The sequence below is a fragment of the Gymnodraco acuticeps genome, unplaced genomic scaffold (genome assembly GCF_902827175.1).
Source record: "Gymnodraco acuticeps unplaced genomic scaffold, fGymAcu1.1, whole genome shotgun sequence".
NCBI classification, from domain to species: Eukaryota; Metazoa; Chordata; class Actinopteri; order Perciformes; family Bathydraconidae; genus Gymnodraco; species Gymnodraco acuticeps.
The window spans coordinates 309,511-328,507 of record NW_022990939.1 but is presented as its reverse complement, the minus strand read 5'-3'; the positions used below and the strand labels follow the sequence as shown (position 1 = coordinate 328,507).

General features: G+C 39.1%; 1 protein-coding gene and 1 long non-coding RNA gene across 3 annotated transcripts; one reads left to right on the top strand and one right to left on the bottom strand.

The window, feature by feature from the left end:
* Positions 1-898: 898 nt before the first annotated feature.
* On the bottom strand, positions 899-18,759 carry LOC117558288 (sodium- and chloride-dependent GABA transporter 2-like). Its single transcript, XM_034234362.1, is given in 16 exon segments — positions 899-1,742; positions 2,326-2,496; positions 6,744-6,844; positions 6,989-7,091; positions 8,037-8,174; positions 8,923-9,035; positions 9,125-9,249; positions 9,498-9,601; positions 10,610-10,744; positions 10,849-10,981; positions 11,072-11,159; positions 11,242-11,310; positions 11,313-11,381; positions 12,034-12,168; positions 17,703-17,891; positions 18,679-18,759. Coding segments are annotated over 16 exon segments (1,830 nt in total). The 5' UTR covers positions 18,686-18,759; the 3' UTR covers positions 899-1,592.
* LOC117558289 lies at positions 15,320-18,471 on the top strand. 2 transcript variants are annotated; one of them, XR_004570818.1, is made up of 3 exons: positions 15,320-15,375; positions 16,841-17,016; positions 17,720-18,471. It is a non-coding gene; the product is annotated as an uncharacterized LOC117558289 (long non-coding RNA). The 2 variants fall into 2 exon arrangements; XR_004570817.1 differs by having other exon boundaries at positions 15,331-15,386.
* Positions 18,760-18,997: the final 238 nt, after the last annotated feature.

The following is an 18,997-nucleotide window of genomic DNA, read 5'->3' as shown; positions in this document are numbered from 1 at the left end:
TTTATGTTGCTGCAGATATATATACATATTCATAGAACATTTTAATTAATCTAGAAATGTTATAATTTGTATATTTGTGATATTAGTCACAACTGTGGATATGTTTATATTTGCTGTTTATTTTTGAATTGTATTTATTTTATTATGTTTATACTTTATTCCGACTTTTAAATATTGTAATGCCTGAACACACTGCTGCTGTAACAAAATAATTTCCCAATTTAGGATCAATAAAGTATATCCGTCTATGATCTATCTATTTGCTTGTGCACTTAATGTAAATAATATCCTACTTTTAAATTGTGTTAGCTGTGCTTCATAGTGCTTCATAGTGTTTGATCTTTCACAGTCAACTTGTGCATATTTTAATTTGTAGTTCTGTTTTACTTTCTATTTTGAGATAAGACAGTCTTATCTCATTAAAATAAATAAATTCTCTGAATAAGGGTTTTGTTTCTTTTTAAACTGTTCAATTATCTAACATGCTATTCCTGATCAGACATGTTATATTTGTTCATATGTGAATCAGTAAAATGCATATTTTCTGCATTTTGTTTCCTGCGGGAAAGACAGAATAGTACGTAGGCACATTATGCTCACCAAGCAAGGTCAACACCTGCTGTGCTCCATCACTACCACTAATGAATGTGTTGAGAACACATCATTATGGACACACAATGCCATTATCAGTAGGTTAAAGAGACTCCAGCCATTTACTACTGCACTTTCATAAAGTTGAGGAAAGATACATTTAAAAAACAATGGTAGAAATGTAAACAGCAGAGGCTCAGATATCCAGACTTTTATTCCGTAAAATTATGAATATGCTTCATCGTTTAATACCTCTTTTCATGGGACCTTCCCTGCCTACATTTAATGATTTACTCAGACATCCATAAAATGAGTACAGACAATAATTGTGCATGTTTATTTAAAAACATCCTTACAAGATTCACATTTCTTTGTACAGTCATATTATGTTACAGTACAAAATATGAAACTACTTTGTATATGTCATGTTAGTCCTACAGATATGCAGCGCTAATTTTCACTAACATTAAATCCTTTCATTACACAGTCTCTTCATGTGAAACCCAACACTTCATTTTATATGATAATAAAACATATGATACAAATATGGCAAAGTAGCCATGAAGTTATGTCAGATACACAAGGACATCAAAAGGCAATAAATGCTTAACCTGTTTCATTACAGATGTCAAAAAACATTTTAAACTGTTCGTTGAACCTGTGTGTCGTTGTGTTGATTTACCACCTCTTATTGATTCAAATGCCTTTATAATAACAGTGTTACATTTTCAATAAGGCTGCCCTTTAATCCATTTATGTATTTATCTGTGAATAGCAGAGCAGAACAATGTATGGTAATTTATTAATGTAGAGTAAATTATATTCTGTCCCTGAAAAAACGCCCTTGTCCCATCTTAAATGTCTAAGTGATCCAATGATTTGTATTTTATACCTTAACTGCCATCCCTGACACACTGTAGGCCTATTATGTCCTGAGTCCTCCATATCTGTTTTGTATTAAAGTACATGAGGTCTGACACACATCATCACTGTGGGGGGGCTCATAAGTTGGAGTCCATCTCTGAGACTGGGCAGTAGCCGTTTCGGGTTGTTGTGGATTCTCCCTCAGGGGCAAAGATGACCAGTAAGTTCTCCTGCTCCCTCTTGGTTTTGGGTAAGTCGTCAGATGGTGTGATGAGTAACTTGATGCGCTGCAGAGAGATAAAACATTGTAAACAGGCTCCAGTCTTGACCTTTTTTCACTTATCAATAACATCAGAAATGGGTTTATGTCAAGTCCAGTTTTGTAGAGATTTGGGACAGGAAGTCCAAAGATGGAAAAAGACCTTAGATATTTTTACTTGAGTAAAATTTGCAATACTAAATTGTAAAAATACCTTGTTCAAAGTAAGAGTCCTGCATTCAAAATCTCTCTTAAAGGGGCCCTATTGTGCTTTTGGGGGTTTTCCCTTTCCTTCCCTTCTATAACATCATTATGAAACACGTGTGCCTCTATTGGGTAGCGCTCCAACGCATTGTACGTGATGGGGCGGGACATCTCTAACCTGTGACCAATCACAACAGAGCTGGCCAGCTAGCCAATCAGAGCAGACTGGGCTCTGGTTTCAAACAGAGGATGAAAAGAGGTAGTACAGGCAGTATGATAAAAATAAAGAGCTTTTTGAACATTAGAGCATGTAAACATTGTCACAACAGAGACAGACTCTAAGTTAAAATGTAATGTAAATTAGACGAAAGCTCCTACATTACTATCTCTATCCAAACATACAGTACCTCTCTGAATGTCCCTTGGGTGGTGCAGATCTTGTACACCATCCAGAGCGGGATGCAGACCATGGAGGCGAGAGCGAGCAGCCAGCCGATGGCATAGCCCCACCACGGGTACACATACACGTTGTTGTACTTCAGAGGGGTGTATTTAATGAGCGAGAAGGCAAAGGTACCCTGAAGAGACAAACAGACCAGCATTACTATTGGTGCAAAAGAGAAACATCATTTTTTCATCATGGACCTTGCTCATCTCTGATATATTTTTACAAATATATATATATGCACAAACTGTGAAGGAAAACAAATTTTAAAAACGTACAATCAGGAGGGTATTTTTTATAAATAAATGATCAAATAAATGCAATTTATAAAAAATATTAAATAAATAGCTAAAACAGATAAGAAACCATCACAACAAAAATAATTACAAATTAAAAATAAATAAAATAGCAATTACTAGCTAAAAACAGCTAAGACACCATAAAAAAAACATTAACAAATGTAATAATCATAATAATTAAAGGTTCATTATCACTTAAAGGGGACCTATTATGCAAAATTCACTTTTTGATGTCTTTTAGTATAGTATTCGTTTATTAGTCCCCGAGGGGAAAATGGGTTGCAGCACATCACAGAGGCATTTAAAAAGTTAAGACAATACATCACTGACAACAACATAGACACAGATAAAAACAAACAGACATAAGAAAACCAGATATCGGCAGACATGACAAGGGGCCTATAGGCCCTCATTTGCGAAATAGGGGGGACAGGGCCAGACCAGCTGGGTAAACAGTGCGTCCTAGTCATCATTCATTCAGGAGTTTGATGGCTAGTGGGACGAAAGACAGCCTAGATCTGTTCTTTTTTAAATAAGGGGCACGATATCTCCGCCCGGATGGCAACAGTTCAAAGTAAGAGGCAAGAGGGTGCCTCAGGTCACTCACAATATTGTGTGCCAATTTTAAAACTCTGTCCTTATATAAGCATTCTATATTAGCAAATGAGATTCCTGTCAATTTACTGGACAATGTTATGGCCCTCCTGACTGACTTTTTCTGTGCCTCAGTTGCGTTGCCGAACCAGCATATAATGCCGAAGGAGAGCACACTTTCGATAAAAGCATGATAAAACATCTTCACCATTCTGTTGCCGACATTAAAAGACAATAATTTACGTAAAAAAAAACATTCTTTGTTGAGACTTAGCATTTATTTTGTCAGACCAAACATCCCATCTGAGCTTGTGGTCAAGCACGACACCAAGATACTTGTACTCAGTGACACTTTGAATGGGCTCGCTATTTAATAAAAGAGTAGGGTTGGGCGATTGTGCTATTCTAAAATCAATGTCCATCTCCTTTGTTTTTGAGGTGTTTAGGAGCAGGTTTGACTTCTCACACCAGTTAATAAAGAAAGATCAGACCAGATTCAAGTGAGAATTCTTCAGTTAAAATATTTGCTAAAATACTTGGCTTAATGGTGTTAAAAGCTGATGAGAAGTCGGCAATAGAATCTTTACATGGGCTTTTGGCGTTTCGAGGTGAGTGTGCAGAAGATGCAAAAGGGTTGCGATAGCATCTTCCACCCCTCTAGAGGCCTGATATGCAAACTGCATGGGATCTAAGAGGTGCTGCGTTTGTGAGATTAAATGCCTCTTAACTAAACGCTCAAAACATTTCATTGCTATAGGCCGAAAGTCATTGGGCTCACTGGCCCTGGGGATTTTAGGCACTGGAATAATTGTGGATGTTTTCCAAAGAGAAGGGACTTTTTGCAGATTAAGGGAGGACCTAAACATTTCTGTAAATACAGGTGCAAGTTGTTCTGCACAGTGTTTTAAAACAGCTCCTTCAATATTATCGGGGCCGGGGCTTTTTCGTATATTACACTTCCTGAAGAGATGGATGACTTCTAACTCCTCAATAGTCATACTAGAGGGGAGGGGGGAGGATGGAGGGGAATGGCAGTGTCAGCCTCTATACTGTTGCTACTCTCGAACCGGCAGAAGAAGGTGTTCAAATGATTTGCCGTCTCCCTTCCCTCATCACTGATCAAGACAGGAGACTGTTTTCCCCTGCCCTTATGTGGAGCATTCGTCATGTTTTTAATTCCCTGCCATGCTTCTCTGGGATTACCAGAGGCCAGAGCTGCCTCCAGCTTCTCCTTATAGCTATACTTGTCTAACTGTATTTGTCTTTTAATATCTCTCTGTATGTTTCTCCTAGCAAACTCATCCTGGTTTTTATAAGCTTTTTTCTTCAGAATAATCAGCTTCTTTAAACTGTGAGACACCCAGGGCTTGTCATTCGAATATATTTTGAAAGACTTAGTGGGTATCACAGAATCGACACAAAAATCAATATAACTAGACACTGTCCCAACCCGTTCATTAATATCGGGAGTATCGAATGTTTCCCACTGTGTGCAGTCAAAGCATCCCTGCAGGGCCATAATGCTGTCATTATTCCACATTTTGACAGTCTTAACTTGAGGTTTCTCCCTCTCAAGTAGCCTCCGATAGACAGGGCGTAGGTGGACTACACTGTGGTCAGATGTCCCAAGTGGTGGAAGCGGGGATGCAGTGTAAGCGCCCTTAACAGTTCCAAAGCACATATCCAGAGTCTTCTCCTTCCTAGTGTGGCAGTCAACATACTGGTAGTAGGTACGCAGGGGACAGTTATTAAAATCTCCTATAAAGAATTTCGGCGCATCAGGAGAAAGTGATTATCATATAAATATGTGTCCCCAGTGTGTCAGGGAACTCACAAAGTGTCAGAAAACAAAACCCTCTCTCTTTTCCTCCGTACCCACATCTAAAAAAAGGGGGGGGTGCTAACAAGCAGATCCAGAATTGTCACTCCTATTACGTCATTGGCGACATCCGGCCAACGTGACACGTGCCAACCTATCGTCTCTGTATACAGTCGCAGCTGTGTGTCTGTATATTCAGCAGGATGTCTGCTGGAGACTTAGAGTAAAGTTGTTATATATATAATACATATACACTGTTCTAGCAGTAAACACGTCAAGCTATGTGCTGTATCAGAAACAATGCGCAGTGTGTTTTGGGAGTAATATGCTGTGTGTTTACATTAGCAAGCATGCTAACCATGGAGCTAACGCTGTAGGCGACTGGAGAGAATATGTGTAACGTAATGTCCTTGTGGTAAACCCTGCGAGAGAGAAAGGTTTGAGCTCCATACTGTTTCAGAAATAAAGCTTGAAGTGGTTAGGAGCATAACATGGCATTTAATCACCGCAGCGTTTAGCTGAGATCTCCCGGTAGAAATCTCTCTCTAGCAGAGGAAAGCTGCGTGACGCTACAAAGGGGCGTGGCTAGCAGCAGACGTTCAATTTAAAGCAGAATCAGCCTGTTTGGAACAGGGCTGCAAAAGAAGGGTATGAGGCATGGCTACAATGGGTGATCTGTTTGGTATTTTAAGCAAAAAACTTCACAGACATGTTTGTACGGAGGCCCCTAGGGGACATGGAGAAGAAGAAAAAAAATTATTTGAAAAAATATATAATAATAATGTTTTGCGAGATATCGCAAAACCCCTTTGCGAGATCTCGCAATACTTTTGCGAGATCTCGCAATACTTTTCATTTAGCTCAATGTACTTCCTGGTCAGTTCGGCTGCTACGGCAACACAGAAACCACAACAATGGAGCGGTTCATCGATTTTACTTTGAGCTTGGCCTTAAATATAAAGATATAACATCAGTGCTTGGCAATAGGCACGGGTTTCACACATAGACTGTATATATAAAGGGTTTCACATAAGTGAAGACACCTCAAGAGAACACTCAGAGCGAGGGGACATGCACGTCCCTCTGAGCTGAGTTATTGACAGATTCGAATTTCGCGGATCAATAACTCATGAACATAACGTTGTAAAAATACAAACAACATGACTTTACAATCATAGCAAGATAGACAACGAGCTACAGAGTAGTTTTTATCAGAACAGTTCGATACGCCCGTCATCCGAGCTAAACATCAAGAATTGGTCACAATCTGCAGCTTGAGGAGGGAGAGGAGTGCTTAGGGACCGTCTACAAACAGCAACGGGGTTTTGCGAGATATCGCAAAACATTTTTTTAAATTTTTTTTAAATAATTTCTTTTTTCTTCTCCATGTCCCCTAGGGGGCTTCGTATTTTGTATAGGTATGGCCCTACAATATATTTTTCCAATATAGCATAATAGGTCCACTTTAAGTATATCCACTTAGCTAAATATGACTCAAATTGTCTTACTTGCAGCAATAAAGAAACCTTTAGTTACTCCATTATATTAATACATACTTAATCTATATACAATATACTTCATTGTCGAGGTCAGAGATTTTTTTGTTAGAAAAAAGTGGAGGAAAAGAGAAGAGGCCTCATTTGCTGTCATTTGTTTGTTGATACTCACAATGCATGTGGCTGGGGTGAGGAACAGCCAACAGTACTTGATGTAAGGTCCTGGTCGGTAGCCAATCATGTCTTCAATGTTATCATAAAAGCGGTCTGCACCTGGAAAAACCAAATAAAGACATTTCTATCCGTGTTTCGCCTTTTAACTCAGAGCTGAAACTCCACAATATGTCAATAAGTATAAAATCGGTTCCAGTCTCTCAATGTTTTAATAAGGAAATAAAGCATGTTGGAGCAGCTTACCATAGACCCATGCGATGCAGACGGTCTCGAAGATAGCCATGAAGAGAAGACACATGCCACTGGCCGCATAGTAATCAAAGAGCTGGAACACATACATGCCTCCCTACAGAAAAAAAGAGATATAAAGTCACCATTATATAAGAAAACTTGCATGCCATAATTCATTTTTTAAGACAAAACAACTTATAAATCATTACTAGAACAGAAGAAATTTTTTTTACTGAGGAAATAAATTCAGATTAATTAGTTTTTTTGACAATTTTACAAAAATTATGATATTAAATAAAAATGTTGTGGTTTTAACTCGACTTGAAGGTGTTTTTTTGTACTTCAAAAGCTTATTAAGTTTACTACATTGCAGGGAAAACTGGAACATTTCAGTTGTCTTTATTAATAGATTGCCAAACCTGGCGATGTAAACTATGGATGGAGTACATAATAAAGTATAAAGATATATCTATGTACTGTGAATAGAGATGTATACTGTACGTTTGTGAGTGAGATTTGAGAAGCTGAAGCCTTAAATCTTACCTGAGATGTGTCGCACAAAACCTTTGACTTGCTCGTACTTACAAAATGATGACTTGTTGACACCTCTGCAGAGCATTCATGTTTCCAGCTGTGCAGAGGTGAAACCATGTCAACCAGGTTGTAATCTGTCACTTTTTACAGCAGAACAAGGCATCCTTTCCTGGATTATCCCCAAGCAACCATTGTATTTATACCTTTACTATAACAACTAGGAATGCTCTTTGCCCTTCATAGTGTATATTTGACACTTTCAATATGTATATACTTTTTTTATTTTCTATTTTGAGATGTTTAGATTTTATGTTTATATCTGTCATTTTAACATTATTCCATGCTGCTATGAGGGGAAACAAATCATAAATTGGCATCCACAAAGTATATCTTATCCTATCTTAGATAGATATCATTACAAATATATTTATGATGCAGATGTGTGTGTGTGTGTGTGTGTGTGTGTGTGTGCACGCGTGCGTGCGTGTGTGTGTGTGTGTGTGGTCCCAGTGTGTGACCCCCATACCTCCATCAGCATAATGAGGCCCATGAAGAAGGAGACGAAGGACACGCAGAGCAGGAAGAGCTCCCTGCGGTTTTTGCGCCTGAACACAGCGGGGTACATGTCCACAACGGCCGTCACGAGGCTCTCGACACAAACAAACTGAAGGGAGGAAGGCAGAGGTGGGAGGAGAAGAGGGGGGTGGGGGGGGGAGATTATTAAATCTGTTTTTCAGCTGGAATGACGGAAAGACCCAGTTTGTTCAAGTACTTATATGATGCAATTATGGAATGTAATAATGATAGTAACAAACTGTACTCAAGAACAATTTTGTGATACTTGTACTGTAACTTAATTTTATTATACTTTAGAAGCCAATATTATACTTTTTTATTAAGCTTTAGATACTTTACGGTTTCAGATTATTACCCAGTACAAAATATAAATCAACTAATAAACGTTCACACTATAGCACAGGTAGTACATTTTGTGTTTTGATGTTCACGTCAGATAACTACAGTGCTGAAGATAAGATGTGCCTTACATACATTCAAAACCAAGACTAATAAAATACACCCCATTATTAAACACCACATTGACCTATCGCTTCCCGGGTGCAAATAGCATTGTTAGCTACATACACCTGGGTGTAAATAGTATAAGTCTAAGGTCAAATATAATTATAGGTAAAGATATCCAGCAGCAGTATATAAAGTAATGACAATGAGATCAACCTTTACCAGGTCACATAAAAGGCATCAATAAATACAATACAGTCATTTGGTATGATTCTAAAACGGGCCATTACGCGTAACAAATGCTTTTACTTTTGGTACTTTAACTATGCTTTGATTATTATTTACCATTATTTATTATTGACTGCATTCAGTGACTGTATTTGATGACCTACCTGGCTGTCAAGCCCCAGAAACACGATCATGATGAAGAAGAGGGCGGCCCACAGAGGAGAGAAGGGCATCATGCTCACAGCACGGGGGTACGCTATGAAGGCCAGCCCAGGACCTACACACAGGAGAAGATGTGAGCAGGAGGATATATAGACAGATTATTTTACTGTAAATGCCTTGAATGCAGCGGAGGATAAGCCTCACCAGATTCTGCCACCTCTGAGATGGGAACGTTCTGTTCATAGGACATGAAACCCAGGATGGAGAAGATCGCAAAGCCCGCCAAAAAACTGGTGCCACTGTTCAGAAGACACAGCATCAGGCAATCCCTGCAACAAAGAGCACATGAATGATATTAAAATGTACCCTAGAATATTAATTTTACCATTGTTTTCCATTATTATTAAGCTTTAAATACATACATTTGATGATAATGTATAATGATGAAACAAGTATATGGGTTATTTCAAGAGTGAATATGTAGACCTGTTTCCATATTTGATCATGTTTTGACAGTGTAAAGGAACTCCTGTTTTCTGAGTATATAATAAAGAATGTGTAGATATTGTTGACATACTTGTAACAGTTATTGTTGTATTTGTTGTAGCTTCCCAGAGCAGTCAGCGACCCCAGACAGATGGCGTAGGAGAAGAAGATCTGAGTGCCAGCATCCATCCACACCTTACACAAAAGACACAATTTCAAATTTAAAAACCCTGAAACTGAAGTGCTGCTAAACGTATACATATATTTAGCCACAGTACTTAGGATGATGTATGCACAAAGGTGCCTTGTAGGAATTCACATGCAAATTCATAATCATTCACTAGGGTAGTTGCATATAAGTCGGTTATTTGTTTAATCATTAATTAACAAACTAAGATTCCATACATATAGAGAGGACAACCAGCAATAATCAGATTTGTTTACAATAGACAAAACCGGATGAGATTGCACAAAAGGAAAACATCTAAAAAAGGGGTTTATTAACCTTGTGTCGAACCTTACTTTAGCAAATCATAACACATATGCCATGGATTTTTTCTGCACAAGATCTGATCGAAAATGAGGCCATCTAAAAAAGGGAGAAATTCGATTTATATTGAGATATAATGTGCTGATTTATGTTTAAACATATATTTTATGTAGTGTATTATTGGTGTCAATAATTATTTTGCCTGTACTTTTATTATTTTTTATTTATTTCTACTCATCATATTGTTTTGTTTTTTAATTGTGGTACTATCACTGAATACAAATAAATAAATGACACGCACACTGTATTTGGCTACGAATGGATTAAAAGCTATCATGTTGACATAAAGACAGATAACCACATATAACCGAAGACATGATCCCCCGTGGCTTAGGCAGAGATAACAACAAAACAGATGAAGAGTTTTGAGTAAAGCCAGGGTCTCTTCTGAATGAGTTAGCTTGAGCAGAGTCAGTAAAAGCTTGTGTTTACAGTCCCAGTGATGTCCTGACCTTCCATTGAGTCCCTGCAGTGCCTGCCTCTTTCATGGAGAGCAGATGGACCCAGCAGACACTGGGCTCCCCAGCAGAGAACCATGGGAGATCTGCATCTGCTGCGCCATCGCACACACAGGCATCTTCTAAAGGCCCTCAAAGGGAATTTGTAATTCTGTGCTATGGTGATAGATCTAAAATGGTGTGGTTTCTTGGTACCTGCGGGTCTGCTAGTCGTCCCAGGTCCGGATAAAGGTAGAACTGGATTCCGATCGAGGCACCAGGCAGGGTGAGCCCTCTGATCAACAGCACGATCAGCATCAAATAGGGGAAGGTCGCAGTGAAGTAGACCACCTATATAGACACACACATACAACAATGCAAACAAATATCAGATGTCATCTTTCAAGTACCCTAGAAATGTCTTTGGTCAAACTAAATAAAAAAAGGTCACCGACCTTTCCCGTGGATTTCACCCCCTTCCAGATGCAGAAGTAGCACATGACCCAGGCGATGAAAAGACACAGGGCCAGGTCCCAGTTCAGAGAGCCCATCTGATCAATGCCTGGGGAAATCCTCAGCGCTCTCCTCCTGCAGGGACGAGGACGGAAACACAGAGATGATGCATGGCTGTAATTTCACAGTAGGAGCGAATCGCCAAGAGGTCAAATCTAAACTCACTCCCAGAACTCCAGGACAGGAGAGGTGGCGTTAGGGTCGATAACTTCGTGGATTGAGGTGTTCCTTCTCGTAAACTCCACGCAGTTTTCTGCGGGAAAAGAGTGACATTTTCTTGAATGTATTGACAACATTAGTGGAGCTTCTCATGGTTTCTGCGGTTCTTAGGGTACCTGTGTTCCACGTGTTGTTGCACGACGACCAGGCCAGGTCCCAGGAGAAAGAGAAAGACAGGTAGAAAATCCCCAGGCCAGAACAATGATGTAGTAGAAGTTCAAAAGAGCCACTATCACCTGAGTGCCATAGCCAATACCTGCAGAATCACCCAAAGAAATAATCATTAACACTAGTTCTAGGATTTCTTTGTATATCAGAAGATATTGAGGAAGAAATAATATAGCAAATGTTCGTTCCTTACTACAAAATGCCATCTTTATTGCCTTATTGAGCCATCAGGTTATTATGTTATGGTTTCACGACCGTCTTTGACAGGTCTTGAAGCCCTTTTGCCATACAGTAGGATTAATTTACAATGGGGAAACCAATTTCTTAAATGACTGATTTTGACCTCATTACTTAAATGTTATAATGTATTTTTTTTAAATGCTGGCATGAGATGAATGAACTAACAGAGGGGAAAGCTTTATGGTTGTTTGCACAATAAGAAAACATAGAATGCAATGTAAGTAAAGAATAATGTGTGTGTGTGTGTGTGTGTGTGTGTGTGTGTGTGTGTGTGTGTGTGTGTGTGTGTGTGTGTGTGTGTGTGTGTGTGTGTGTGTGTGTGTGTGTGTGTGTGTGTGTGTGTGTGTGTGTGTGTGTGGTCCTTTGCTGAAAAAAATCCCCTATAGCTTACTCATTGAGAACTGACCAAACCGCATGCATGTACTGATCAGTAAGCATTTATTGACATCATTTCTTGTTTTTCCTCCTTTGGCCAAAGGTTATAAAACTTTCCTACCCACCTTCAAACAGCGGGCTGATTTTCCTCCAGCAGGTGATGCCTCCCTGGCTGGTGTACTGGCCAAGAGCCGTTTCCAGGAAAAAAACGGGAACGCCACAGGTGAACAGGAAGATCATGTAAGGGATGAGGAATGCACCTGAGTGAAGAGAGAAGAAAGGATTCTGGCTTTGAGCCTGTTCTGTTGGTGAATGCTTTCGAGGCCATATAGGAAAAATGCTTTGTAGTCCATATTAACATATCTAATTGTTGGTACTATGTGGAGTAACATCTATCTCTTGTGCCTTTCCAGGAGGGGCTGTAATCTTTCCATTCGTGCATTGGGTGATAATAAGGCAGGCAAACACCATGACTTTTATCTATTGTAGTTAAATGAGAAGAAAAAAAAAACTCATGTCACGTGTTTGTGACATAAGAATTGTTGTAATACTGGCTTAGGCCACAAGAGGCTGAAATGCATCACTACCTCGTACGAAAAATACTAAAAGCCTTCCTATTTTCTGACTAACACACAACAATTTATGTTCTTTGTGTTAAAGTAAATTAAATTAAAGCTTAACAGGATACAAATAATGATTTAATCCCATTTAGAACTTGATGTTGCTTCTTGTGGTTAAAATTACAAAAACAGACACTTTTTTTTGTCAATTAATTATTACAATTATCCTGACCAAAACATCACCGCCAAATCTTCAACAATCCTTGAAACTCAATAAGCTTCTTCTTTTATGATTTTTTCTTCTCAGTTTTCTTACGTGGTGCTTTTATAATGCAGCTTGAAGTTGTTTAGCTGGGGGTCCTTATATCCGCTGAGACTTTTTCTTAAGTTTATATCTCATGTAAATATCAAAACTTAATGAAACAACCTTTAATTGAATAATTGTTTGCAGGAATTCAATCCTAAAATAAAGGTGTAGATAAGTTTAACATCCTTAAAATCAACAAGGCCTCATGAAGCTTTGCGACCATTGATCCAGAGGACACGTGTGCAGAGTTACAATCTTAATACAACCCAGAGCCTTCTTTTAGCAGCACAAATGTGGATCCAAATATGAAAGCAGATCCAAAAGTTAGAGTCACTCTCTAGGTGTTAAATCGGTCGACCCTCTTTCTCCCTCCATGGGGGCGGGGGGGTCAGAGGTCAGAGCCGAGCGAGGTCACGCTGCCATGTGGACAGAACTTTTCTCAACTTTCGAAGCGAGCAACGGAACAAAGTGACGCGACGGAACTACAATACAGTTCGGCAAAGCGTGACGTCACCCCATTCAAAGTGAATGGGAAGCGTCTCCGTAAGTCCCCTGCATGTGGAGTATCCTTTGGAAATATGCAAATCTTAAGGAAACGTTACAAGCAGGGGCGGTTCTAGGGGGGACCAGGCGGGACCAGTGCCCCCCTAACACTGACTTTGGACCCCCATGTGGCCCCCCTGAAAATGAAAAAAAAAAAAAGTTTATGATTAAACGATTTCTTGGCTGACGGAATAGGCGGAACCAACGATATTTGTCATTCTAGTCGGACCCATTAGAGCAGGGGTCTCCAACACGTCGATCGCGAGCTACCGGTTGCTCGCAAGCCCTCAATAGCCCCCACTTTACAAATATGTTTATTTTTTTTTTTTTAACGCACGCCGTCATTGCCACGGAGGAGCACACAACCTCTGTGAGCGAGCACACCTTTATCTATTTAATATAGTTGTAAAAAATGAAGTAAGAAATCATTCCAATGTGTACTATAGAACAGTAAAAAAAAAAACAGTTTAAAAGGGGAGTGATTAGTAAAATATGCAGTGGCGACTGGTCATTAGGGGCAGGGCACAGCCCCACCTAGTGTCAGCAGAAAGTATTAAAAGTAATGATTACAAAAAAATGCAAAAAATAAATTAAAAAATATATAAAATATATTTTAAGATCATGTTTATTCATCTGATTCGTCTGTACATTGCTGTTTTAGTCTGTGTTCTTCTAATTAGTGTCTACAGTGTGTGCCTATTGAGCTGTTTTAAGCCATGTGGGACAAAACCCGATCCTGCCCCTCCCTCTCCCTGTTTAAGTCAATGGTGACTGTAAAAACTACACTGCGCATGCTCAGAGTATTGTCCTATTTAATGTGTGTGGCAAAAAAATAATGACCATAGGGGCATAGTGCTGCCATCCCCACCATACGTCATCTCACATAATTCAGAGCTGATTGGCTGTAAGTACGTGTGCCGCGAAAAGTGTGGTGTGTGAAGAGGAGGAGAGAGAGCTGCAGTGAGGCGTCCTAAAACCCGGAAATAAACTGCGCATGGCTTCCCTCCACAAAAAAGCAATGATATTTCTCCATAGGATTTTAGAAAATAGCTCAAAATAAGATCTGTGGGAAACAAACCTGTTAGATAAATGCACGTTTTGTTCAGCCGGATAATATCCACATGTCTACCCTACTTTTATAATTTTCGAATCATAAATCTATTGATTAGATCAGATTTATGATAGACTTTTGAAACTACAAGAACATAAGGGGGACTTTTACAAAAAAGTAATAGAGATTTTTGTCCAGAAGGATAGGCAAATGGACTTCATCTTCATGTCAAGGTAAGACTGCAATTTGATTGAAAATGGGATCTTACTAAGAGAGAACAATTCAATATTTAAATGATACAATTACATTTTTTGGGTATCCTTTTGTTGAACTGTCTGTTTAAAATTAATTGAAGCATCAGACAAAAAAAGCTTTTGAAAATAATATGATATTTTGATTTAGGTCAAAATATAATATTTGTAAACCTGAAGAGTCAGAGCCTCACCAGCCATGAACCTCAGAAGCTTATATATAGACATCTAAGTTTTTTGTGCCCCACCACTTTTGTACATATAAAAACGCCACTGAAAATATGCATAAATAAAAAGAAATAATGCTAATTAGTAGGGGTGTAACGGTATCCGTATTCGTCCCGTACCGTCACGGTTCAGACGTCACGGTTCGGCACACGCAGTCACACGACGAATACGCCTTTTTTTTTACGAGTGGGAAAAAAGTCTGTCATTCAGGGCAGTATCCACTACACTATATATAATCCAGGGGGCGGTATTGCGCCTAAAAGCTGTTTGCCAGCCGCCCTTAAACAACAAATGAAGAACAAGAAGAAACACAACAACAAACGAACAAAATACAAGAAGAAGAAAAGTTAGTATGGCGATTTCAGATAACACAGGAGCTAGAACCCACCTGCTTCTTTTAAATCAGCTGTGTGGGAACATTTCGGGTTCCCTGTGGACTACAATAACGATGAAGTGTGCGAGTGGTGGATCGGACGAGTGGTGGATCGGACGAGGACGGTGTGTCGGCGTTGTTCTACAGTGGTGCGGTATGCTAATGGTAACACACGCCAAACATGCTAAATCATATCAGAAGGCATCACCCAGATTTGCCAATCACCGGAGCCTGGCAAAAGACAACAGCAGTTCAACAGCTGATCCCCGCTGTTTTTAAGAAGCCAATAAACATGAGAGCCGAGAGACCAAAATAAATAACGGAAGCTTTTGGCATATGTTTTTCAACGACTTTGCGCTCTTGAAACACTTTCTTATTATTTATGATGTCATATTTTCAAGACATTCTTCTTAGTTCTACAGCTTGATGAAACCTTTTTGTTTGACATCAGCCATTATAGATAATCTGGCCATCTGAGTGTACTGTGTATGGTTTGTTTTTAACTGTTTAATACAGTTAATTATTCAAAATGTCAGAGTTCTTTATTTTTAAACTGAAACTTGCACTACTGTTCAAACATAAATAACAACAAACCTGGAATTATGCATTTGGGACTTTTTTTTGCTTTTTCTTGTTGTACCGAACCGTACCGAACCGTGACCTCCAAACCGAGGTACGAACCGAACCGTGACTTCTGTGAACCGTTACACCCCTACTAATTAGGTAACATAAGATAAGAATAAACAAGTTTAAATGATTTGTTATTGGTTGTGATCATATTCTAAAGATGTTTGGATTAGTAAAAAGTATACAGCTCCCTTTCATATGAGTGTTGAGAGCTGTATCCACAAATTCATTATGTGCTCAAAGTGCACCAGATTGATGCATTTAATTTCAACATTTAAAAAAGAATCTTCCCCCCTAGAGGATGTGAGGTCCACCCCCAAATAAAGCAGGTTCAAATAATTTAATTGCATACAATTTATTTTATTAAACACTGAAAACGGGTCCCACAGACCCAAACAGCACACAAAGGTTAAAGGTAAGCATATCATAATGTGTAATGAAACTAATACCAATAACTGTATTGCATTGTTTTCTTATGCGCAATTACTTCATACTGTCTTTTTCGTCCTGCATTTATTGTGCCCCCCTCAGAAAATAACTGGCCCCCCCAGTCAAATTGGTCTAGAACCGCCACTGGTTACAAGATACATGATAATGATTCATGGAGAAAGACTCTGCCTCCACCCCTCTCTTCCTTTACCTATTACTGATACATAAAACCTATAAAAAGCTTGTTTATTTTCCTGTCTATAACTTAAAATCCCGCTATTGTTGACACTGGATCACTGTGGAAATGTCTTGATCGACGTCTAGTGTAGATGATGTTTTACTACATGAAAGAATACATGCCTGAATGTATCTGAAGTTCTAATTCTCAATGAGAATATGCAAGATGTACTGGGGGACTTACAAAATAAAAATAAAAACCTCTTAAATGCTATTTTATTTACATGTAGACCTGACACACTGCACTCTCTTTCAAGCATTTTGTGTTGATGCCCCGTTGGGTGTCCGGGGATATTTGTCGTGCTCAGATTTTCGCCTCTCTGCAGGGACAGCTGCTGAGAGCAAGGAGCAACACCAGCTGCCTGACCTCACTCGGCTCTGACCTCTGACCCCCCCCCCCGCCCCATGGAGGGAGAAAGAGGGTCGACCGATTTAACACCTACACAAGCATGCCCAAAATCTGATAGTTGGATATATGTGACTTCCTTCATCTGAGCTCAAGGTGAGATGATGCTGTATGTTGGCTTGTGCATGTTCTAACCGAAGAGTGTATATATATTACACTACAAAAAAGGATCACATACCAGTGGACAGGACTATTGACGAAATTGGGGTTAAGTATCATCACCAAGGGCAATTGGACATGTTGACTGCTGGGATGAAAACAATGACTCTCTGATTGGTAGATAAGCCTGATCCATGGCACTCGTAAAACAGGACACTTAATGGACCACACGATACTCAAACACTGACATTTACATTACAATTAAAATAAATGCATTCATTGACCCATTTTCACCCATTGTGTCCTTTCCTGTTTTTGAATTGTTGTGTTTTTTGCCTTTGTAATACATGGAGCATATGTTTGTATGTGTGTGTAACCTTTCAGTCATACACATCCAACTGCATAAAAATGTACAGGTTGACGTAAACATACCTGTTGGAGATTGAACCATGGGGGCCCCAAATATGCAAAGCATGTACATGTTCTCACATGTTTCAAGTTCATGTTAGCTGTCATAAATGTACTTATTAAGTGCATGTAAAAATACTGCATGCTTGCCGCACAGTGAATCTTACATGCAAATTTACTGTATGTCTTTAATTCATACCTCCTGCCATTGCTGACAATCATTTATGAAGTCCAGATGAAACAGACTTGCTTTCACCCACTCCTTTCACACTAACCTCCTCCATTCTTGTAGCAGAGGTAAGGGAAGCGCCACATGTTGCCCAGGCCGATGATGGAGCCGGCGACCGACAGAATAAACTCCATCTTGTTGTCCCACTGGCCCCGCTCCTCCATCTTTTCCTCCGATGGGGCCTTCTGGACTTTGGCCATGGTGCCATTGGGGATGCCCGCTTTGGCAGCGTCTCCTACAAACCGGACAAAGAGAAGAGGATGCAGCAGCTTTAAAGGCACGTCGGGTTGTTTTCAACAGTCAATATGCCATGAAGCAAGGCACTAAGGACAGCAAACAGTTCCAACTGCAGGGTGGGCTACATTAGAATAATGTCGTTTTTATTGAACATCGATAAGAAGGATGGTATAAGCATGCACGTGGAGTCCTTTTCACTTAAAACCTTGTCTATTAGTAAGCACGATATGATTGGATAGTGTAGCTTCTAGTTAACCAGCTTTGTAAATCCCTGTCAAAAGTTTAGACAATTTCACGATGTTGTTTTAAATGCTCACTTTTTCTTATGGTTTACTAATAATGTTTGTATATTTCCGTTTATATTTTCAATTCTTTCAGTTTTTATTGTACTTTTTTTTGTATTTATAGTTTTTTTTTCTATTCTATACATTTGTGTAATTTCTGTTGCCGGAAAAACATAATGATGGTTAAAAAAAAGTATTATATTAATCTTGCAAATGTGATATTTAACTGAAAACACACACAAATGTGACACATTATGAGCTTTTTTATAAACAATTTTCTGTTTTAAATTGCAATCCATGAAACATTTATTTTTTAACATTTAATGATAACTGTGGTAATCTGCAATGCAATCAACAATGTGTCCTTATATATTAATTAAAGAAAATAGGAATAAAGCTTATCAAAGGGACCTGCTCGGAAATGTGCATGGTCTTAAATAAAAAAATGTGCAGTTAAAATCACCAGAAAATCAATTTGCAAAAATGACATAAATAACGTACCTTTCATTGCAGTGTCACCGGGTCTTCTCTGTATCTCTGCAGCAGTCTCTGGAGGTTTATCTCTAAATGCTCAAGTTTTAGGATTTAAATGAGTGGAGTGAGGGGTGGGTGGGGGGGTGGTCTGTAATGCTAAACTAGGGCCGGCCTCTTTCTTTCCTTTGCCTTTCGTCTAACCCTTTCCGAGCAAAGTACATCTCCTGTCAAGAATCCATTCTTAAAATAAAGTGCAAAATAGGATCCCAATTGGATTAAATTAGATGATATTGCGTGAATTACAGCTGCAATCGACCACCTCCACTGTATTCCAATTAACTAATGT